Consider the following 21,251-nt stretch of genomic DNA (forward strand, 5'->3'; position numbering starts at 1 on the left):
CCTCAGAAACCGTTTGGGTTCTTGGAAGAAAAAATTAAATCATTTCTCCGCCATTCAAATGGACCATGAAGTTGTTTGGCAAACCAACATCATACCTTCTGAGAGTGCATAACAAGCACGACGGTTCTTGGTCGATATGCTCCTCCGACTCCCTCACCCCTATACATAACAAGCACGACAGTTCTTCAACACCAATAAAAACTCATCTTCTAGTTAAATTCCTCCTCGTAAATAATCGACCAATAAACATTTACAGTGCAAACTCAACACTTATCTATATGGACTTGAACAAACCCCTAGGGTTTGGTCATGATTTTCACTTCTAAAGAATATCATCCACCGTCATTGAAATTTTTGATGATTTTGAAGCATTTGTTTACCGAGACCACTAATGAATGTGGCCCATAACTCACCCTCTAATGTATTGCAATTGATAATATAAAATGTCTACAAAGTTTCAAAACACACTTTGTTGATTTTGATATTTCCTTATTGATAAAGTGTTTACTCAATATGGACTCATGGAAGGTTCACAGCTCCTGGAATGCATGTCACATGATAATTGAAATTGAAAATTAATATTACAATAATTTGTAAGTCATCCTCATGCTTGTTCACCTAGAGTTCTTCTATAAGGTAAAGTTTAGTTTAGACCACCAAATGCATTGCTCCAACTTACACAACTTCAATATAAACTATGGATTTTCCTCAAAAAAAATAATATAAACTATTGATATATTTTAAATTTATTCTAACGGGTTAGATCTCTTGATGACTACCTTTGATACATTGTGCGGCATGATGAAAGAATCATTGGTTTGGTTGGTGAAAGCAAAATCTTAAAACTCATTAATGTTTTTTTAACCTACTTCTTAATAAATAATTATTGTTTTTTAATAAAAACTTGATACTTTTAGTTGCTTTAACATGTGCAATGTTGCACATGTTAGACAAACCTTATAATAAATATTTATATTGCTTCACGTTTGACATGGTTTGATTAGAAATAGTTCAATTATAATTATGACTCTTTCTAAATTTGACACCATATTTGTTACGGAGGTAAAAAAATTGAGGAACACAATCTATGCATATTTGTTATGGAGTAAAAAAATTGAGGAACCCAATCTCTTGATGATTGAGGTCAAGCAATTTTATGTTTCAAAAGGGGACCCCATGATTAGCCACAAGAAAAATGAAAACAAAATCTCTCCAATTGTCCAACAAGTGGCTTCATCTTCTAAAGACTCGCCGTGCTTTCCACAAGATGATGGATTTGAGAAATATTTTACAAAATTAGAGACTAAATTCCAATGTTCATATTATCGAAGACCACAATTGGATCCCTTACAAAGTCAAAGACCATTTAATAAACTGCCTGCAACATACTCAACAAGCACATCATCACCATCCACAACGTTTAGGAACGAACATTCACAAAAACATAAATTTGTTAAACATTTTTTAAAGTCATGGACTAAATTAGAACAGTCATATTCTCACAAACAAAATCAATATTACACTACAAAGTCGCATACCATTTTTGTTTACAAATAATACACTAAACGAACACACATTTTTTTTTAAGAAGTCAATCCCCATACACGACTTTTAGTAACAAACATTCATTAAATGATTAATTTGAGAAACATTTTTTTTACGGAATAATTCAAGAAACGTTATACACAATGAAAAATTAAATTAAAATATTCATATTTTCACGGATCAAATTGAGAGTACGATATAAAGTCAGAGACAAATTAAAAAATAAATAATCATAATTTAAGCAAAATTGTCATTGATCAAACTAAATATCATTGGGCTTATTACAAACTAAGTCCAATATAGAAATTTCTTACAAACAAAAATTACAGTCTTCATTTCTCATTCTATTCAACTCAACAGAAAATCAAATTCATCGCACTTTCTTCTCTGTTACTCTCTTAGTTCTTCATTGCACTTCGCGATCTCACAATTCTCTTCTCTTTCAATTCCATAACCGAATTCATTCTTCTTCGCATCGTCAAAACTGCGTGCAAGATCTGAATTCTGCATTTCCGCTTCATCATTTTGCGATTTTCGTGATTCGATGAAGTTGTAGATTGAGAATTTAGGTTGAAATTGATTAACGTGATTCGATGGAGTGGAGTACGTTGCAGCATCTAGATCTACGCCATATAGGGCGTGGTGTTAGGCCGTTGCAGCCTCACGCTGCTTCGTTTCATCCTCATCAAGCTCTTGTTGCTGTTGCCATTGGAACTTACATCGTTGGTGAGTGAATAACTTCACTCTCTTTCTTTTTCAATCTATTGTGTTTTCGTTTCAGCGAGTTAAGTTCACTGTGTTATGCTAATTATGCTAATTTGAAATTTGATCATGGTAATTGATTCTTCTGGGTTGTGCTATTTGTTGCGGTTTTGAAATGTTTCTTAAGTTATTGTTTCAGACATAATTTATGAAGCATGTTTAGAAAATAAAATAAATTTTCTTTGTTGATTTGATCTGTGACATTGGAACTGGTTGTAATTAACTTAATTTATGTTGCTATATATATATATATATATATATATATATATATATATATATATATATATATATATATTCACTAATTATAACACAAGCGGATATCATGATAAGCACTTATGGATAAGCTATTTCTACAGCAAAAGATAAAATACAGTTAAACTGTTTTGTATGCGTTATAAGCTGTTTTCGTAAATTATCTTGGATAACTTATGAAAATAAATAAGCTGAAAATGGATTGTGAAACAATGCCATAAGCTGTTTTCATAAGTTCTACAATCCAAAACAAGATGGATGGAATGGAGGAACGTTTGTGGTGTAATATGTGGATATGTGATATAAGAGTACTGCTCACACCTAAAGAAGCATTTTACTACACACAACACCACTTTACGACTTACCTTTATGGGACTAAATACCATGCGTTGAAAAGCTACCAAGAAAGTAAGTTTAGTATTATAGTCAAAGAAATGAGAATATTTGATAGATGAGTAGTAGTTGGAGAAGACAAGATCGGAGTGAAAATAAACATTAAAGAGAAAGTTAGGTTAATACCTATTGTAGAAAATATGGTAAAGCCTGTCCGTAAGGCCTAGCTCAACTGACAGTGCCAATATTGTTAGGTTAGACGTCTTCACCCGGGACCTCACAGCTGTGTGTGAGTTTCAGATGGTGGACCACTTCATCTACAAAAAAAATAAATAAAAAATGAAACGGTTCTTAAAAATCGCGGTTGTGAGGTCAGGATTGCCCCCACTTATAAACACATTGTCAGGCCATATCTTATCCGATGTGGCACTCTTTAACAACCGTAAAGTCTCGTTAAAGTGATTTGGGCATGCGCTAAGAAGACCTGTAAAAGCACTGGTTAGGAGCTTAGATTAGACAATGGATAATCCAATAGCTAGAGTTGGAGAAAGACCATGGAAAGTTGTAAGCCAAACCATTAAGAGAGATTTCGATTATAATAGCCAGTCATTGGACATGATCACATGATTCATGATAGGACATGATGGCGTTGTTTGATTCATGTAGCCAACTTCATCTATTGAGAGATAGCTTTTGGTTGTTGTTGTAACAGTAGCGAGCTTGTCAACTACTGATAGCATATATTGGTTTAGTAATCTATGTTATTTTTTGTGTGAATTTGGTAAGGCTTCTTATATGGAACTATAGCAGTATTTTATAAATAAAATAGTTTCACACATTTTCAAATCACGTGAGTTGCTATGTCAGGTGGACTTATCATTGTTGCATGGTGCATTTTGTTGCTTGCTGACTTGATTTGGCACAATTATTTTACTTATTGGTTTGTTTCCATGCATGCAGAATTTGATGCATTAACTGGAAGCAAGATTTCCGCTCTTGACATTGGTGCGCCTGCTGTTCGAATGTCTTACAGTCCAACAAGTGGACACACTGTGATTGCAATCCTCCAGGTTGGCCCTGCTTGAACTTTTCATCATGTAATCTTTTACTATATGTTAAATCCTAAATGCAAGGTTTAAATGAAAAAGTAATAACTATAGAAGGACCCGGTGCTGCAAAAGATTGTGATTCAATCAGAAATATAATTAAAGGGTTTGTACTTTGTAGTTTAGTTGTTCTCATGATGCCCATAAATGATATCCAGAAATGTAATATGTACTTTTTGGCTAGAGTTAATAATATGCAAACAAAACACCGATGGATGTATTATTTGAGATGGTGGGGACAAACATTGTGATTTGCTGAAGTGTATTTTTAATGAAGTACAGAAAAAGAAAACCATGTAACATTAGGAAGTTATATATTCACAAAATGCATACAACTTTTCTTTTATTCTTAGATGACTGGCACAGATATTGTTGTTCTGTTGAAATTTTGTGTTGCTTATTTATTTATTTTTGGTTACCCGTTTAGTTTAGGTTGCTCTGTGAATTTCATTGTTAACATTTATTCACTCTGGTACTTGTATTAACACCCCTTAATATGTTGTTAGTTTGTAACTTTGTATATTTTGATTAGAGCTCTTTTAAAATAACTGCACCTGTTGTTCTTACACTTGTAGGACTGTACAATACGTTCTTGTGATTTTGACTTGGAGCAAACTTGTGTTTTGCATTCACCTGAGAAAAAGTCCGAGCAAATTTCTTCTGATACAGAAGTTCATATGGCTTTAACCCCACTCCAACCTGTTGTGTTTTTTGGGTTCCATAAGAGAATGAGTGTTACAGGTCGGTTATGGTTTCTCATTTCTTTAGATTAATGCATTTGTCACGGTATGATTACTGATGGGCGTGATTTCTGTTCAATATCTGTTTTTCTGTAAATGAAGTTGTTGGAACTGTTGAAGGCGGTCGAACGCCTACCAAAATCAAACCAGACCTGAAGAAGGCTATCGTAAATCTTGCTTGTCATCCTCGACTCCCTGTACTGGTAATGTGTGCAGTAATACATGTCTAGTGTCGAGTCTCCTACGATGTTATGATAATGATACACTAATACTCTAACCGTTGACTTCATTGTTTTCCCATCACAGTATGTTGCTTATGCAGAAGGTTTGATTCGGGCATATAACATTCATACCTATGCTGTTCATTACACACTTCAACGTGAGATTTTCCCACATTATTTTCTTGTTGTTCATATGGTTTATATTTCTAATTTCATTGTCAATCCTATCTGCAGTATTATTTATATTACGTTTTCTATTCAGTTGACAATACCATTAAGCTTATTGGGGCTGGTGCATTTGCATTTCATCCAACTCTGGAGTGGATTTTTGTTGGGGATCGGCAGGGTACACTTCTGGCATGGGATGTATCAACAGAGAGACCAAGTATGATTGGAATGTGAGTGTAGTTACTTATTATCTAGTTTTCCTTATTCCCAACAGAGACCTGGTAGTTTTGTAATTTTTTATTTTGCGGTCATCTTTAAAATTTAGGGTTCAGAATGTTATTTTACTTTTAGCAAGATCTGACATTTTCTTATTCAAATTTCAGAAAACAAGTTGGCTCACAACCAATAAAATCAGTTGCGTTTCTCCCCACATTGCGTTTACTTGTGACTCTATCCAAGGATGGAAATCTACAAGTTTGGGAAACACGTGTTACAGTTAATCCTAATAGACCTTCTACACAGGCTAGTTTTTTTGAGCCTGCAGGTTAGATATATTGACCCTTTCTGCCTTTACGTCGAATACCTGATTACTACCAGTCATAGTAGTCAATAGCGGTCAATAGCGCCGCTATAGCGGCCGCGCGGTGCGGTGCGGTGCCGGAGCGCTACGCAACAAGCCATAGCGTTGCGGTGTGAGATAGCGCTGCTATAGCGGCGCAACGCTGCGTAGCGGTTTTGCGGGCGGGTTGCGGTTTAAAACCGCTATTAAATTTTAAGAGAAAATCACGAAATTGTCTTTGTTTTAAAAAAAAAGAGGGTATTTTTGACATTTTCTTCAAAACCTAAAAAGTTCAGCTTCTCTCTTCTTTTATTCTTGCGCAAAACGGCGTTTAACTGCAAAACACAAAACGCAAAAGGCCTTTTGTTATCCTCTTAGTTTTTTGTTTAACAATCTCAAACTTTGTTGTCCTGTTACTTTTTTGTTCTAGTTTTCTTTGTTATTATTGATTCCAAACTTCATTCTGCCCTCTCTGTTTCTGTTTGTACAAACAATCCTCTGTTTTGTTCATATAAAACTCTTTTCTGCTCTCTATGTTTCCATATTTTTGTTGTTTTTGTGGACAACATAGCCATGGCAGCATCAGGTTCTGGTGTACAAAAAGTTATGAAATAGCGGTCATAGCGCTATGCGCTATCCCGCTATAGCATTTTTGGGGTCGGCCGCTACGCGCCGCTATCCGCTATTAACTACTATGCTACCAGTTGGTATTTTTAGCTTGGTTATGTTAAGTAATAAGTATATTGTGGTCTGTGGATGATTTCTACTGCTGCATTTCCCCCCTCCCCACACTTCTAGAATCTTTTTGTATATACATATGATACACACACCCCAACCGTTGTCTTACTTCATTCTTTTACTATTATTTTGAGACTAAAAGTATTTGGCTAATATGTATACATTCTGATGCAGCAATTGAATCAATTGATATCCCTCGCATCCTTTCTCAACAGGGTGGAGAAGCAGTTTATCCATTGCCACGAATTAAAGCAATAGAATTTCATCCAAAATCGAATTTAGCTGCCCTAGTGTTTGCAGTTACGTGCTACCTTGCATTTTTATGCCTTACTTTTTAGTGGATAATATAATATGGAATATAAATAAACTTGGTGTTTATTTCGACAGAATGTGACAAGTGCTGAAACTTCAAAAAATAAGGCCTCATACAGTAGAGAAGGGAGAAAGCAACTTTTTGCTGTTTTACAAAGTGCAAGGGGATCTTCAGGTGACTGTTTTCATTTATCTAGAAACAAAGTTCAAAGAGTCCTTATAACATGTTTGCTAACAATTTATCTTGGAGAAAGAATCACTCTTCCTCAAAACCTCTTTGGTAACTGCCAAAACACTTCTTGGGGTTCCAAAATAAGATAATCCAAACATGCACATGATGTTTTCTATCTGAATAAGTGCCTTTTGGTTTGAGAAAATACCATGTTTTGAATTTTAATTTTCAATCACTTCTAACTGTAACAATGCCACTTGTTTTAGTTTGTTTTTTATTTCAAAGATTTGCATAGGAAATTGTGAATACAACTTTTTTTGTTATTACTACTTCCTATACAAATCTTTCAAACATGAGGTAAAATAAGATGATATATTTTGTAATTAAAAGTGAAATCAATAAAAATAGGAAACATTTTCTCAAACTAAAGAACCTCTAAACTAACTACTGATTGCGTCTGTTTTTACTTTGGCTGCCATACTTCCATCTATCAACATAGAACATTGTGTTGTATGAAACTTCTTCTGAGCTTCAATGCTTGTTTTCATGGGGTAACTGATTTACCTCTTCGCTCATTGTAGAAAGTTGAAGATAATAGATATACTTTCCCTCCCCCCTATTTTTTGTAATGTTTCATGTCATTCATTGAAAAATATAGGATAAGGATACAATACGTATATAACAAAAGAATAAAATTATTATTGTAATTTAAGAAAATTAAAATAAAAACATTTCTCTTAAACATTAATAAATATAAAATTGAATTTGCAAATCATTGGCTACCAAAAACCAAACTCAGTACACAATTTGTTACACATTACAAAATATTAAATAAAAGTTTCATATCTTTGTCTTCAAAAAAAAGAAGTGACTGGTCTGGATATCTCAGTCTTTGTCTCGGTCATTGTAGTTATATGTCATAGATGGTTAATTATTAGTTGAGTCATATTTGTATACTTTTGTATACTTCTCTTCTGTTTCCACCCATCTCTTTAATCAGATAAGCTGATGGTAAGAGTACTATGCAGCATCTGTTATAAAGGAAAAACTTTCAGCCTTGGGATCATCTGGGGTGTTAGCAGACCATCAGCTTCAAGCTCAACTCCAAGAGCATCATCTAAAAGGGTGAGTTAGAATCTGCAGTTAGATAGAGGAAGAGATATCAGTTATTATTCTATTATTGTGTTAGCATCCATCTAGTTAATTATATAATGTTGTTTAGACTCTAAACCCCTGCTATTCTTGTTCTGAGTGTTTTTTTTTGGTCTTGATTCTGTAGCACTGCCTATTATCTGAAATTGAACATGATACCTATATCTGTGTATATGGGGTTTATTTGCAGCATGTTGCAAGTTAATTATATGATGCTCTTTAGATTCTAAATCCACTGCTATTCTTGTTTTGAGATTTCGTTCTTGATTGTGTAGCACAGCTTATTATCTGAATTTGAACGTGATACCTATATCTGTATATGGGGTTTATTTGCAACACAATATTGTTAAAAGTTTCTGGGGCTGCATCTAATCCTGGGTACTAGGATCATTAGTAACACGGTGTTGGGGTGCTTGGTTCCCAAGGGGTCTGCATTTCATTTTGACGAAACATCTTTAAGTCACTAGTTTGAGATGTGAAACTAAACAGATTCCTCTGTAACTTGTGCTCAATTACTTTCTCCCGCACTTTACTATTTTCAGTACATATGATTTGTGGCATAAAGTGGTTTAAGTTTTTTAATTGTTGATATCTGATCTCTATCTTGCAGCCATAGTAATCTTACAATATCAGACATTGCAAGGAAGGCATTTCTTTACAGTGTACGTCTCTTGTTATTATAGAGAAGCTTATTCTCACATGAAAATCATCCTGTGCTAGTATAAACCGGAATGTCAGATAAAAGAAGCAATGGAACTCAAACCTTACTGCACTTCATTCAATTTCCTAGAAAAGCTTTTGAGAAGTTGCTAGTTATTTCCTTGAGCTAGTTTAGCATTCTAGAGTGCGTTTCCTTTTAAAAAAATCTGAATAGAGAAAATAATTTTGTGACGGAAGAAAAGAAAAACCTAGAAAATTCGCCAGAAAAGGGCCTATTTACTTTGAGAAGATGTTCTCTATTTCAATTTCTGTTTTACTTTTAGCCACAAAAATGTCACTTTGTTTTTTATTTTTAAATTTTTTACAGGAAAATATCATACTTTTTATTGTATTCACTGTTTCTCATATACACTTTGAAAAGGTGACATTTTGACAATAAAAGCAGATACCAAGAAAAACATTTTCTCAAACTAAATAGCTTCTGAGAGATTGAATCTCTCTGCATCTCTAACAAAGAAACACCTCCAAATAGTCATATTGAGCCATTCACAGCAGACAATCTGAGAAAATAACACTGTCCCACATGTAGTATAGAGATGGCAAAGTACCCTTGAAAATCCAAGCTTTCCTTTCCAGAATCAGACACCAGAGATCAGCAAAGACAGCTGTGCATAGAATTTTAGCTTCTTTACAAAAGCCAAAACCTCTAATTTTTTCAAGGAGAAACCAATTCAAGTCCTTTGGGCAGACAAAATTCTCTTCCCTTACAATTTATTCCAGAGAAGTTGCAGTAGAACAAAGCTGAAAAAAATGATTTTCATTTTCTATAGTATATCAGCACAAAACATATAAATATGGTAGAAAACAGAGCAGTGGAGTGAGAGGTCTTTGTTTTTCAATTGTTTCTGAATGGTATATTTGCATGAATCTTGTAGCATTTTATGGAAGGCCATATGAAAATCTCTCCAATATCACGCTTGCCCCTCATCACTGTTTTAGATACCAAGCATCATCTGAAGGACTTTCCAGTTTGTGAGGTATGATCGTGGTGACTTTGATTTAAGACATTTGTTTAGATTTTTTTTTTTTCAATCACCTGACACTGCATATCCTATGCCAGCCATATCATTTGGAGCTAAATTTTTTTAATAAAGCAAACCGAGTTCTTCATTATCCATCCAGGGCGTTCTATATGGATGGATTGAACCTTATGGCACATAGCCTTTCGTCTGGGTCAGATATTATCTACAGGAAGCTCTATAATTTGGTAATGTAGAGAGAATAGTATTTTTGACAAGTTCATGTATTTGTATTTCCATCAAATTTTCATTTTACATAACATAAATATGTTTATCAGTAGCCAACTCAACTGTGTATTATTGTTCATTAATTTTCTATAGATACCTGGAAATGTGGAGTACCGAGCTAAATATTTGATTCACAGTAAAAAGCAGCGCTTATTTCTTGTAGTTTATGAATTTAGTGGTTCTACAAATGAAGTTGTGCTTTACTGGGAAAATACTGATGTACAGACAGGAAACAGTAAAAGCAGTACAGTAAAAGGTATTTCTTCCCGTAATGCATTTATCTGTTTCTACTCAATTTAGTTCTTGCATAATGTTTAAATAATTCAAGTAACTATCTTGTAGGTCGAGATGCAGCATTTATTGGTTCCAATGAAAATCAGTTTGCTATACTTGATGAGGACAGGACAGGGTTAGCTCTATATACTCTGCCAGGAGGGACCTCCCAAGAAGTCAAGGACAATGATAAAGTTCTTGAAGAAAATCAACCTACAGAGACTAATGTTGGTTCAATTCGTGGCCCGACACCATTTATGTTTGAAACTGAAGTTGATCGTATCTTTTCTACGCCATTAGGTGCTTAAATATGTATACACATAATTTAAACTTAGCTAACATACCTATCTACTATCTATCTATTTTCACATTAGTTTATCAACAAAATAAAGTATTGAAAATGCTTTCTCTGGTTGTAGATTCTACTTTGATGTTTGCTTCTCATGGGAACCAAATTGGACTAGTAAAGCTCATTGAAGGGTACCGCTTATCAACTTCAACTGCCAATGGCCATTATATTTCCACCAAAAGTGATGGAAAAAAGTCAATTAAGTTAAAAAGAAACGAGATTGTACTTCAGGTATGACTGTTGAAGTTATGGGTCGTCAGACTTTGAATATCATAATGGTGTAATGTTATTGGTAATGATTTGATACTAGATTCAAAAGACTAAACACTAGTTCTTAAATGATTATTTCTAACCTAAATAAAAGGGAATTCAGGAAATAAATCATGACAATAACTAAGTAATATGGAAACTGATCATAGGAGATAATTTAAGATAATTTAAGGTACTCTGAGATTAGAAACTGATTCTACGAGATTAATTAAGATACTCTTAACATATTATCAAATATATTATTAAAATATTAATTTACAAAATATGAATTTATATGTAATTAAAAAAGATTAATTTTCTTTGAAAATAATTTAAAATTTATATCTCCAAAAAATTTACATCCAATGAAGTTGTAGCTCACCTTGAACTGGCTTGATGCCTAAGTCTCTAAGATGTGTAATCATGTTGCCAAAGATAGTATCCTCCAACCTTTTTCACTTTCGTTGGCTTTCTTTTTGTCATGAATCAACTATAGTGATAAGACTGTCTTGAATTTGATATCCGACTAGAATTTGTTTGTGCTTGTCTTTTATTATAAAAATAAACATACCAACAACTCAATCTCAAGTCATTCAGAACCAATTTCAGATCTCTTTGAACCAATCTCAAATAAAGTAGACCAAACTAAATAATTTTTCTCTTAGAGCTTTCCGAGGTGATTGTTAAGGTTCTGGGAATAGGAGATAGAAGGGCAATCATTAATTGTTTTAAATATTTTACAAGGAAATTTAATTAAAGTGCAACTTCTGTAGCACATGATGGTTATAATTATTGTACATGATCCTAAGACTTTAATCAGGGTGTTTCCAATAGGGACAACAGGGATAAAATATGTTAAGATCTTATTTCCTTCATCCTTTATTTCCTTGGCCAAAAAGACAATGATTATAAGATTCCTTGTTTGTGGAAGTATAGTAAATAACTTCATTCACTAACGCTTCTTCAAATTTGACAGGTGCACTGGCAAGAGACACTACGGGGAAATGTTGCTGGAATTTTAACGACACACAGAGTCCTTATTGTTTCGGCGGCACTCGATGTGCTAGCAGGAACTTCTACAAATTTTGACAAGGGACTTCCTTTAATATCCTTTGAATTTTTCTTTTCTTTTTGAAGCCAAGGAACCATTTATTCGCATTAAATTTCTTGCATCACATATATTATCTTTTTTGAAATCTTAACTTGAGCTCACTTTAGATCTCTTTTGTGGGTTGGGCCGGCCCTTCTTTTCTCTACTACTACTGCCGTCAGTATACTTGGTTGGGATGGAAAAGTGAGGCCTGTCCTATCAATCAGTATGCCATATGCAGGTAATTTTCTTTGCTGCATACTGATACGTTACTATCTTACCCATCCATTGTCCAGCTGATCTATATGATTTTGTTTTGTAGTCTTGGTTGGGGCTTTGAATGACAGATTGTTGCTCGCTAGCCCTACAGAAATAAATCCCAGACAGAAGAAGGGGGTAGAGATCAAAAGTTGCCTTGTTGGTCTTCTTGAGCCAATTCTTATTGGATTTGCCACAATGCAGCTAAGCTTTGAGCAGAAGCTTGATCTGTCAGAAATACTGTACCAAATAACGTCAAGGTTCCCTTTTTATATACTTTTGAAATTTGACCTCTTTTCTGAAAAATACAATTTTATTTCTGTATAGCTGAAGTTTTTATGCTCATTTTACCCAACAGATGCAATTTGATGTGAATATTACTAGTTTGGTGAAAGTTTAAAAAATTCCCATTATGGTGTACATGAACTGTGTTCAGTGCAGGTCTCATGACTGTATGACACAACTTATGTTAGTATCTTTTCCAAAAATATTTTATCGAATGGCTAAAGGCTTATGACTTAGGTTTGGATCACTATTTTTTGCTCACATAATTTCCTACTAATGCTGTGGCTCTAAGCAATAATTAAGGTAGATTTTCCCCCTAATTGAAGTCATGGCTCAAAGCAATGAAGAGTATGGTTTCTCTGTTTATAATACTTTTTTTAGTTGAAGCTTTCAATCGTTAGAAGAGTTAAGGTGTCATCTACCTATGCCATAAATGAGTAGAGTCAGCTCCAGGGTCCCAACTCTTTTCAGATTGAAAGTGAAATGGCGTGTGTTGCGCTTCCTCTGTTGGTTTGACATGATCCTTGTATTTTTCTGTTCTGACCTTCCCTCAAACTTTGACCCAAGGATAAATCATGTTCTGACCTTGCGAGACATGGCTCACTTTCATTACTCAGACCCATGTATTTTTCTGTTGGTATTATCCATTTTGATATTATCACATGGTCCTTTTTGATTGGGGTTTTTTTATGTTGTTATGTTGTTTTGTAATTGTGTCCTATGGCCGCAAGTCCTTTTTGCCCATATACTATGATAATCTTGTCTGTCTAATCACGTGCGTAGTTTTAAATTGGAAATATACGCTCTCATAAATCACAAATATATTGTCGCCCCTACCACTCCCTGTCACCCCATGCTGTCAACCTGCCAATCCACTTGTAAGTTTCTTGTTAATGTTTTGAAGGTCGTTGATTTAATTGGATCTCCTAGGATGCATTGTCGATATATACTAATTTGATTCTATGGAACTGATCTAACCTTGGTGAACTTCAATGCATTCACATGTTAGGCGAAGATAAGGTGTTTTGCCCAATGAACATCCTGAATGATTTTCCCTGTAGTTCCTGCTTCATCCATATGGCACTTGCATCACACCTAACAATATATATTGTCACTTAGTGAGGAGCATGGTTTGATGGTGCTTTAAGAAACATTGCTTCATCTACTTAAATAATGTTAAATGTTTTGTTATGTGAACCTTCCTATCATTATATTATATTGTGCACACGTTCAAGGACTACTTTGTCTCTCCTAACCACACACTAATTACTTCATACAAAGCATTGATTTTCCTTATTTGTATATGTTGTGCGGGGGGGATAAGCTTCACCTAGCAATATTCTTGTCAGTAAATAGGAAACTGCTCATACTTTGTATTTTGTTGTAAACAAATAGCTTGGAAGATGAAGTTGACATGTAGAATTACTTTCAAGGATAGATAATGACAAACACATAGGCATATTGAAGTTCGAAATAGAATATAAGTACATCATCGGGTGACTATCCACGATCATTTCAGTTTGTTCCCTCTACATCTTAATATGTGGGAACACAGTCATCATTTTATTGCCCAATATAACACCCCACTTCAACTTTTGTAGACGGACCATTGATTTCAGATTGTTGTCCTACCATACCTTCACAAGATAAGTAGGGAAGTGACTATAATATAGCATACTAATGATGAACAAGGATGATGACGACGAACATACACCACCAAGACAAATAGTGAGAATTAGAGCTGATGCAATTTGAACAGGAGCAGTGGCATGTTAGAACAAGGGGAGGAGGAGGAGCCATAACTTTTAGTAAAATAGTATTAAGAAACGAGCTCCAAACCTATGTCATGCCATTTGGCCTCCACTTAAATAAAAAACTACTAAACTAGATTTAATTTGTTATTTGTATTTTTAAGCTGTGGACCTGGAACTAAGTTTTGTTATGCAGCCACAGTTTACATCAAACTAGATTCAATTTACGCCATATTTAGATGGAGAAATGGTATATGAACAACCATTTTGGTACAACTTTTAAACAACTTTCTCTCTCATAGTCACATTGTATTCTTATTCTCTCTCTTCCTTTTTCTCTTTCTATTGTTTTGACCAATGAGAAGAGAGAACAAGGTTGTCCCAAAAGTTGTCTCAAAAGGGTTGTACAAATATCATTACTCATTTAGAAATAATATGCAACTTGCACCATACTTGTTGGAAATTCCGCCTTTATTGCGATCCGCCCTTAGTCGCCTAATTGCGACATTTGAGTTGCCTTGTGTTGGCTTTGAGGGGGTGGATTTAGTCCCACATCGGTTAGATAGGACTCTTGATAAGAGTTTATAAAGAGGAGGCACTCCTCACCTTACAAGCCGGTTTTGTAAGGATGTGTTAGGTCCTGAATTCTACATGGTATCAGAGCCTATCCAAGATCTACCGTTGGGATTCCGCATTGCCATGCTTCAGGCCCATTGAGCCCCCAAGTGTGAGGGGGTGTGTTGGAAATTCCGCCTTTATTGCGATCCCCCCTAGTCGCCTAATTGCGACATTTGAGTTGCCTGTGTTGGCTTTGAGGGGGTGGATTTAGTCCCACATTGGTTAGATAGGACTCTTGATAAGAGTTTATAAAGAGGAGGCACTCCTCACCTTACAAGCCGGTTTTGTAAGGATGAATTAGGCCCCAAATTTCTACAATACTCATCAAATTGTATCTTTTGGGCAAAAAAGCCAATTTTAGGCTTGGAGAGCACATTTTTTTTTTTAAATTAAATGTATATTGAGACTGATAAGATTGACACATCAAATTTGCATCTGATTGAAGGTTTGACAGTTTGCGCATAACACCAAGGTCTCTAGACATCCTTGCAAAAGGATCTCCGGTTTGTGGAGATTTAGCTGTCTCTTTATCACAATCAGGTCCGCAGTTCACGCAGGTAAGCATTTAAATTCTGTCTTATCAATTTATCATTGGTCTCTCTGAACTACTGAACATGATGAAAATCTGATCACAGGTGATGCGAGGTGTCTATGCTGTTAAAGCTCTTCGTTTTTCCACTGCTTTATCTGTTTTGAAAGATGAATTTCTACGTTCCAGAGATTATCCAAGATGTCCTCCCACATCTCATTTGTTTCATCGGTTCAGGCAGTTGGCTTATGCGTGTATCAGGTAGACAAACTTGGAAATTTCAGTATCCATATGATGCTGCTGTTGTACTTGTCAGGATTATTGAACTATGTGTTCCATTTACTACATATCTGCTTAAATAATTTCTTGTTCCAACTTCCAAGGCCTTAAATGTCTATATTAATTAATATGCTTTACTTTTATTTTCTAAGACCAACCATTAGCTAATCTATAAATGTGTTGATATTATAATAGGCAAGAAAATAGTAGTTTTTATTTATTAGTTTTTAAATGACTGTGCATCACAATAGATTCATAACTATAATTCGATGGTTGTGACCTATTCTTGGGTGAAGTGAGAATGCAACGATATGAGTGAGTGTGCAACCATAGTAAGCTTTCTGCCTACTTCGTTCCACTCTTGTTTCCCCTACCTATACCACAAACTTGGCCTCAATGGTTTGCAGAATGGGGGAGTAAGTAGAGGGAAGTTGCTTTTTATCTCCATTTCTTAGTATTTTTAGCTTTTGAGCTGGAAAGAAATCTCTCCTGAGGAGCATTGCTCTGATTATCTGCATTTTTCCTAATTTTTTTCTAATGAAAATACATTCAACTTCATATTTCTACTACAAAATCGTAATCTCTATTTGATATTATAAATTTCTGTTCATTTCTCATTTATAGCTTTATTTGTATTTCCATTATGTGAATGATTCTCGGCATGTGCAATGGTTCAAGTTAGCTTTGACAGACTATTTTCTTGTTGGGTTTGTCTAACATGTGCAATGTTGTACATGATAAGACAACTAAAAGTATTAATTTTTCATTGAAAAACACTAATTCTTTATTAAAAAAGTTATATATTTAATATAAAATACACAAGTTTCAAGACAAACTTACCATTTTAAATTTCTTAACATGTGCAAATTTGCACATGATAGAAAAACCCTTTCTTGTTTCTATGTGGATAATCTTATGAAGGCAAAGATCAGTGATAATAATACTATTTTCCCGGCATTGGTTTATTGCTCCTCATGTATCAACTGTATTCTATGACATTCATGTATCACCTATAGGGTTGGAACTTGGAGCTCATAGAATTGGTGATTTGTTGTGCGGTTTGTAGTGGTACTTTAGTTATTAGATGCATATTCAAGTTTGTAGTTACTTTTATAATTTAATGTGCTGTAACTTGCAGGTTTGGTCAATTTGATAGTGCAAAAGAAACATTTGAAACCATAGCAGACTATGAAGGCATGCTTGATCTGTTTATATGCCACCTTAATCCCAGCGCCATGCGGCGTCTTGCACAGAAATTGGAAGACGAAGGCCTTGATTCAGAATTGAGGCGGTATTGTGAAAGGATATTACGAGTTCGATCTACTGGATGGACACAAGGTATATTTGCCAACTTTGCTGCCGAGAGTATGGTTCCAAAAGGACCTGAATGGGGTGGTGGAAACTGGGAAATTAAAACCCCAACCACTGTGAAGGACATACCTCAGTGGGAACTTGCTGCAGAGGTGACGCCATACATGAAGACTGATGATGGTACGGTTCCATCCATTATTGTAGATCATATTGGTGTGTATTTAGGCTCAATTAAAGGAAGAGGTAATATTGTTGAGGTGAGGGAAGATAGTTTGGTCAAGGCCTTCATGCCAGCAGGCAATGACAATAAAGTAAATGGTCTTGAATTATCTTCAGTTAAATCCATATCTAATCAACCGAATGTGGTTGGTAATCCCAAAGGTGATTCATCGATGGGTCTGGAAAGCCTTAACAAACAGCTTGCCAATTCATCTGCTGATGAGCAGGCTAAAGCAGAAGAAGAATTTAAGAAATCTATGTACGGAGCTGCTGATGGTAGCAGTAGCGATGAAGAAGGAGCATCCAAAATTAAAAGAATACACATTAAAATACGAGACAAGCCAATTTCCTCTTCTACTGTGGATGTGAATAAGATTAAAGAAGCCACTAAACAGTTTAAACTTGGTGAAGGATTACCTCCACCAATGAGGACCAGGTCAAATAGCGGAAGCCAGGATCTTGGCCAGATTTTGTCCCTGCCACCAGCAACTACAGGAATTCCTACTGCTACTGTTTCAACTCCTGTTGACCTTTTTGGTACAGATGCCTCAACTCAACCAGAAATGATTTCACAGCCAACTACTGGGGCTGTGGGTGGGGGAGTTGCAACAGGGCCTATTCCAGAGGATTTCTTTCAGAATACAATTTCTTCTGTTCACGTTGCTGCATCACTGCCTCCTGCTGGAACTTTTCTCTCAAAATTCACTCCAGGGATTCAAACTAGCAATACTACAACTCCAAATCAAGCTAGTGCGACTGAAGCTGGTTTTGGTCTTCAAGGTGGTGTTTCCAATCAAGCCATTCAACAACCTGTTGTTCCGGTCGAGTCCATAGGACTTCCTGATGGTGGTGTCCCACCGCAGTCCATGCCTCAGGCTGCAGTCACGCCCCAACCTCAGTTGCAGCCTGCTCAGCCCCAAATTTCTAACCAGCCTCTTGATCTTAGCGTACTTGGAGTACCAAATTCAGCTGATTCAGGGAAGCTTCCACAAAGTGGTTCTGCACCAGTTTCCGTGCATCCTGGACAGGTATAAATACATACATGTATAGGATTTGCATACAAGTCAAATGGAGTACACTTCACTATTTCTTGGTTTGAGGTTTTATAGTTCTAAAACAGTTTTGCGGATTATTTTGTGTGTTGGGAAGAATATGGGGATAAATGCAGGAATTAGATTTTATGCATTGAGTTGGCATCTACAAGAAACAGAAATACACATTCTTTTCCTGTTTTTCCTATCCATATTCTGTGGTTTCTAGAGAAGTTAGGAAAGTTTGCTGAGAAAAATGTTTCGATTTAGCTATTGCACGTATGAGTAATACATGATACAGTTTTTTCAATGATAATGACACGTCTGCTGAATATAATGGATTTTCTAATGACAGGTTCCCCGTGGTGCTCCGGCTTCTGTATGTTTCAAGACTGGTCTTGCTCACTTGGAACTAAACCATCTTTCAGATGCGTTGTCTTGCTTTGATGAATCTTTTCTTGCATTGGCCAAGGATCAATCTCGTGGAAGTGATATAAAAGCTCAAGCGACAATTTGTGCTCAATATAAAATAGCAGTCACTCTTCTTCGGGTACTAATACAATTCTGTAATTTTAAAGAACATAGATAGAATTGAAATCTTGGCCAATAATAATAATCATAAATAGTAATGAATATAAATTAGACACATGAGCTGTTGTTTCTCTAGGCCATAAGCATATAGTATCACAGAAACTGTATCAAGATGTCCTATGTGATGTCAACCTCTGTTGCATGTTGTAAGGGATGTCGACTAATTCCTAAAATAGCCAGAACAACTCAACTACTTTTTAGTCCATCTGAATATATATGAAGAAAATACTTCACATTTCCTTGTTAATATGGAACACCCAGCCTCTTATTTTTTTTTCATTTCATTTGAGAAGTTATCATCCATGAACACTGGATTCTAGTTTGGGTCTAAGCTTGAAAATTGGAAACAGCCATTAATCACACTATAGATTGAGCTGAAACTATTGTTTATGCATGCCGGTCAGACATGGAAAGTTTCTCTGTTAGACATGAACCTCCATAATTGTTTTCACTTGTGAGTTTAGTAATACATTGGATTACTGAAAATATCTTGTTATTGCAGGAAATAGGACGTCTGCAGAGAGTCCATGGCCCAAGTGCAATCAGTGCAAAAGATGAGATGGCAAGACTTTCGCGTCATCTCGGTTCATTACCTCTTCTTGCCAAGCACAGAATAAATTGCATTCGAACTGCCATCAAAAGAAATATGGAGGTTCAAAATTATGCATATTCAAAGCAAATGCTGGAACTACTACTGTCCAAAGCACCTTCAAACAAGCAGGAGGAATTTAGGAGCCTGGTTGACCTATGTGTTCAGAGGGGTTTGACTAACAAGTCCATTGATCCCTTGGAAGATCCCTCGCAGTTCTGTTCTGCCACTTTAAGCAGACTGTCTACCATTGGATATGATGTATGTGATCTCTGTGGGGCCAAGTTTTCTGCCGTGACCGCTCCTGGATGCATCGTCTGTGGAATGGGAAGCATCAAAAGATCTGATGCTATTGCAGCATCAGTTCCTTCACCATTTGGTTGAGCCTCCAAGATGTATAACAATACTTGCTGTAACGTGTGTCACCTAGTGAAGTTGTTGTAAAGAACTACATTCTAGAGAAATATACAAGGGAGTGGGAAACAGAATTCTTGCACCAAATCTTGATTATAGTTTCTCCGCTATGTGCTCGGTGAGATTTTGATGTTTCCTCGGCTTTTTCCCTCCACTCCTGACGATGAATTTTGTGATTACATAATATGTTGTTTTCTTTTGATTGTAATTATGTTGTACATCTGCGAAGATGGAAATATGAATATGAAGTTATTGTGCGAGATTGTATATCTGTTGGGGTTTATTTTGAAGACTTGTGTGCATGCTTTATATTTGAGTTTTCTTCGGTATGAATATACTACCAAGTGTCTGTGTTCCCTTTATGTATCTTTATCATCTGATTTAACAAGCTCTTTTGTATTTTATTTTCTGCAAAATTGATCATATTAAGTGCAAGATCGTTAAGCCGGAATGTTGTGTATGCTCTGAAATACAATATGAAATTCTTTTACGTATTTTGTAAGATCTTCAACCTAATTAAACTCAAGAACATATTGGACATAAGCAATAACTCACATAGCCTCTGAAATGCAATAGAGAATTGTGGTGAAAACCTCAATTGAAAAATAGGTCAAATATCGCCCAAGATCCTTTATGCTAAATCTTTATAAAAAGTTGGTCCTTTAGGTTTTTTATTTTTTTATTTTTATTTTTTTTATAGAGTAGAGTGTTATAACACATTATTGTTTTGTTTGATACATTTATATTTGTATATAAATGAATGAGATACCAAGTTTTGATGCAACATGTTTCAAAAAATTTATAGAGTAGAGTTATAACACATTATTGTTTTTCCTTCAAAAAAAAAAAAACACATTATTGTTTTGTTTGATACATTTATATTTGTATATAAATGAGATACCTAGTTTTGATGCAACATGTTTAAAAAAAAAAGTTTTGATGCAACATTTTTTCTTTTAACTATCATTCATTTAAACTATATTATTTTTATTCTAAGAAATTTAACGTATATTATTTACAATCTCGTTGTTCTTTACTATTTTGATATACCAAAAGTTTCACATCGCTTATAATCAAGGTGGGTAGTTATCCAAGTTATACATATCCTTTATAGGTTGGTGATGATCAGTTAGTTATCTTTGGACACCAAAATCATTATTATCGATCATGCTGATACAATAAAACACTAAACTTTCAATTTCATATGCAACATATACAGAAAAAATAAAGTTGCAGATGAACTTCAGTACATGTTAATTAATTTGACCGTGTGCTCAGTTCCATGCTGAATTTGATTACTCTAAGTTTTTGACAACTAATTTCTTTATCTGTTTAAGGTTTTTTTGATAGACTTCGAATTTACTTAGATTACATCTGATGAAGGATTG

At 35.1% G+C, this 21,251-nt stretch overlaps 1 protein-coding gene across 1 annotated transcript; it reads left to right on the forward strand.

The window, feature by feature from the left end:
* Positions 1-1,886: 1,886 nt before the first annotated feature.
* LOC146900995 (Transducin/WD40 repeat-like superfamily protein) lies at positions 1,887-20,251 on the forward strand. Its single transcript, XM_085733375.1, has 24 exons — positions 1,887-2,271; positions 3,853-3,962; positions 4,574-4,739; positions 4,841-4,941; positions 5,045-5,117; positions 5,222-5,357; positions 5,511-5,671; positions 6,599-6,723; positions 6,812-6,911; positions 7,937-8,033; positions 8,671-8,722; positions 9,656-9,757; positions 9,841-9,987; positions 10,121-10,283; positions 10,370-10,600; positions 10,720-10,880; positions 11,875-12,003; positions 12,112-12,229; positions 12,311-12,506; positions 15,346-15,457; positions 15,536-15,690; positions 16,847-18,266; positions 18,625-18,819; positions 19,363-20,251. The coding sequence occupies exons 1-24, from the start codon at positions 2,139-2,141 to the stop codon at positions 19,831-19,833; spliced, it is 4,854 nt and encodes a 1,617-aa protein (XP_085589501.1). The 5' UTR covers positions 1,887-2,138; the 3' UTR covers positions 19,834-20,251.
* The last annotated feature ends 1,000 nt before the right edge of the window (positions 20,252-21,251 follow it).

Source organism: Medicago sativa, chromosome 8 (genome assembly GCF_051527215.1).
Source record: "Medicago sativa cultivar Bolivia chromosome 8, Bolivia_mono, whole genome shotgun sequence".
NCBI classification, from domain to species: domain Eukaryota; kingdom Viridiplantae; phylum Streptophyta; class Magnoliopsida; order Fabales; family Fabaceae; genus Medicago; species Medicago sativa.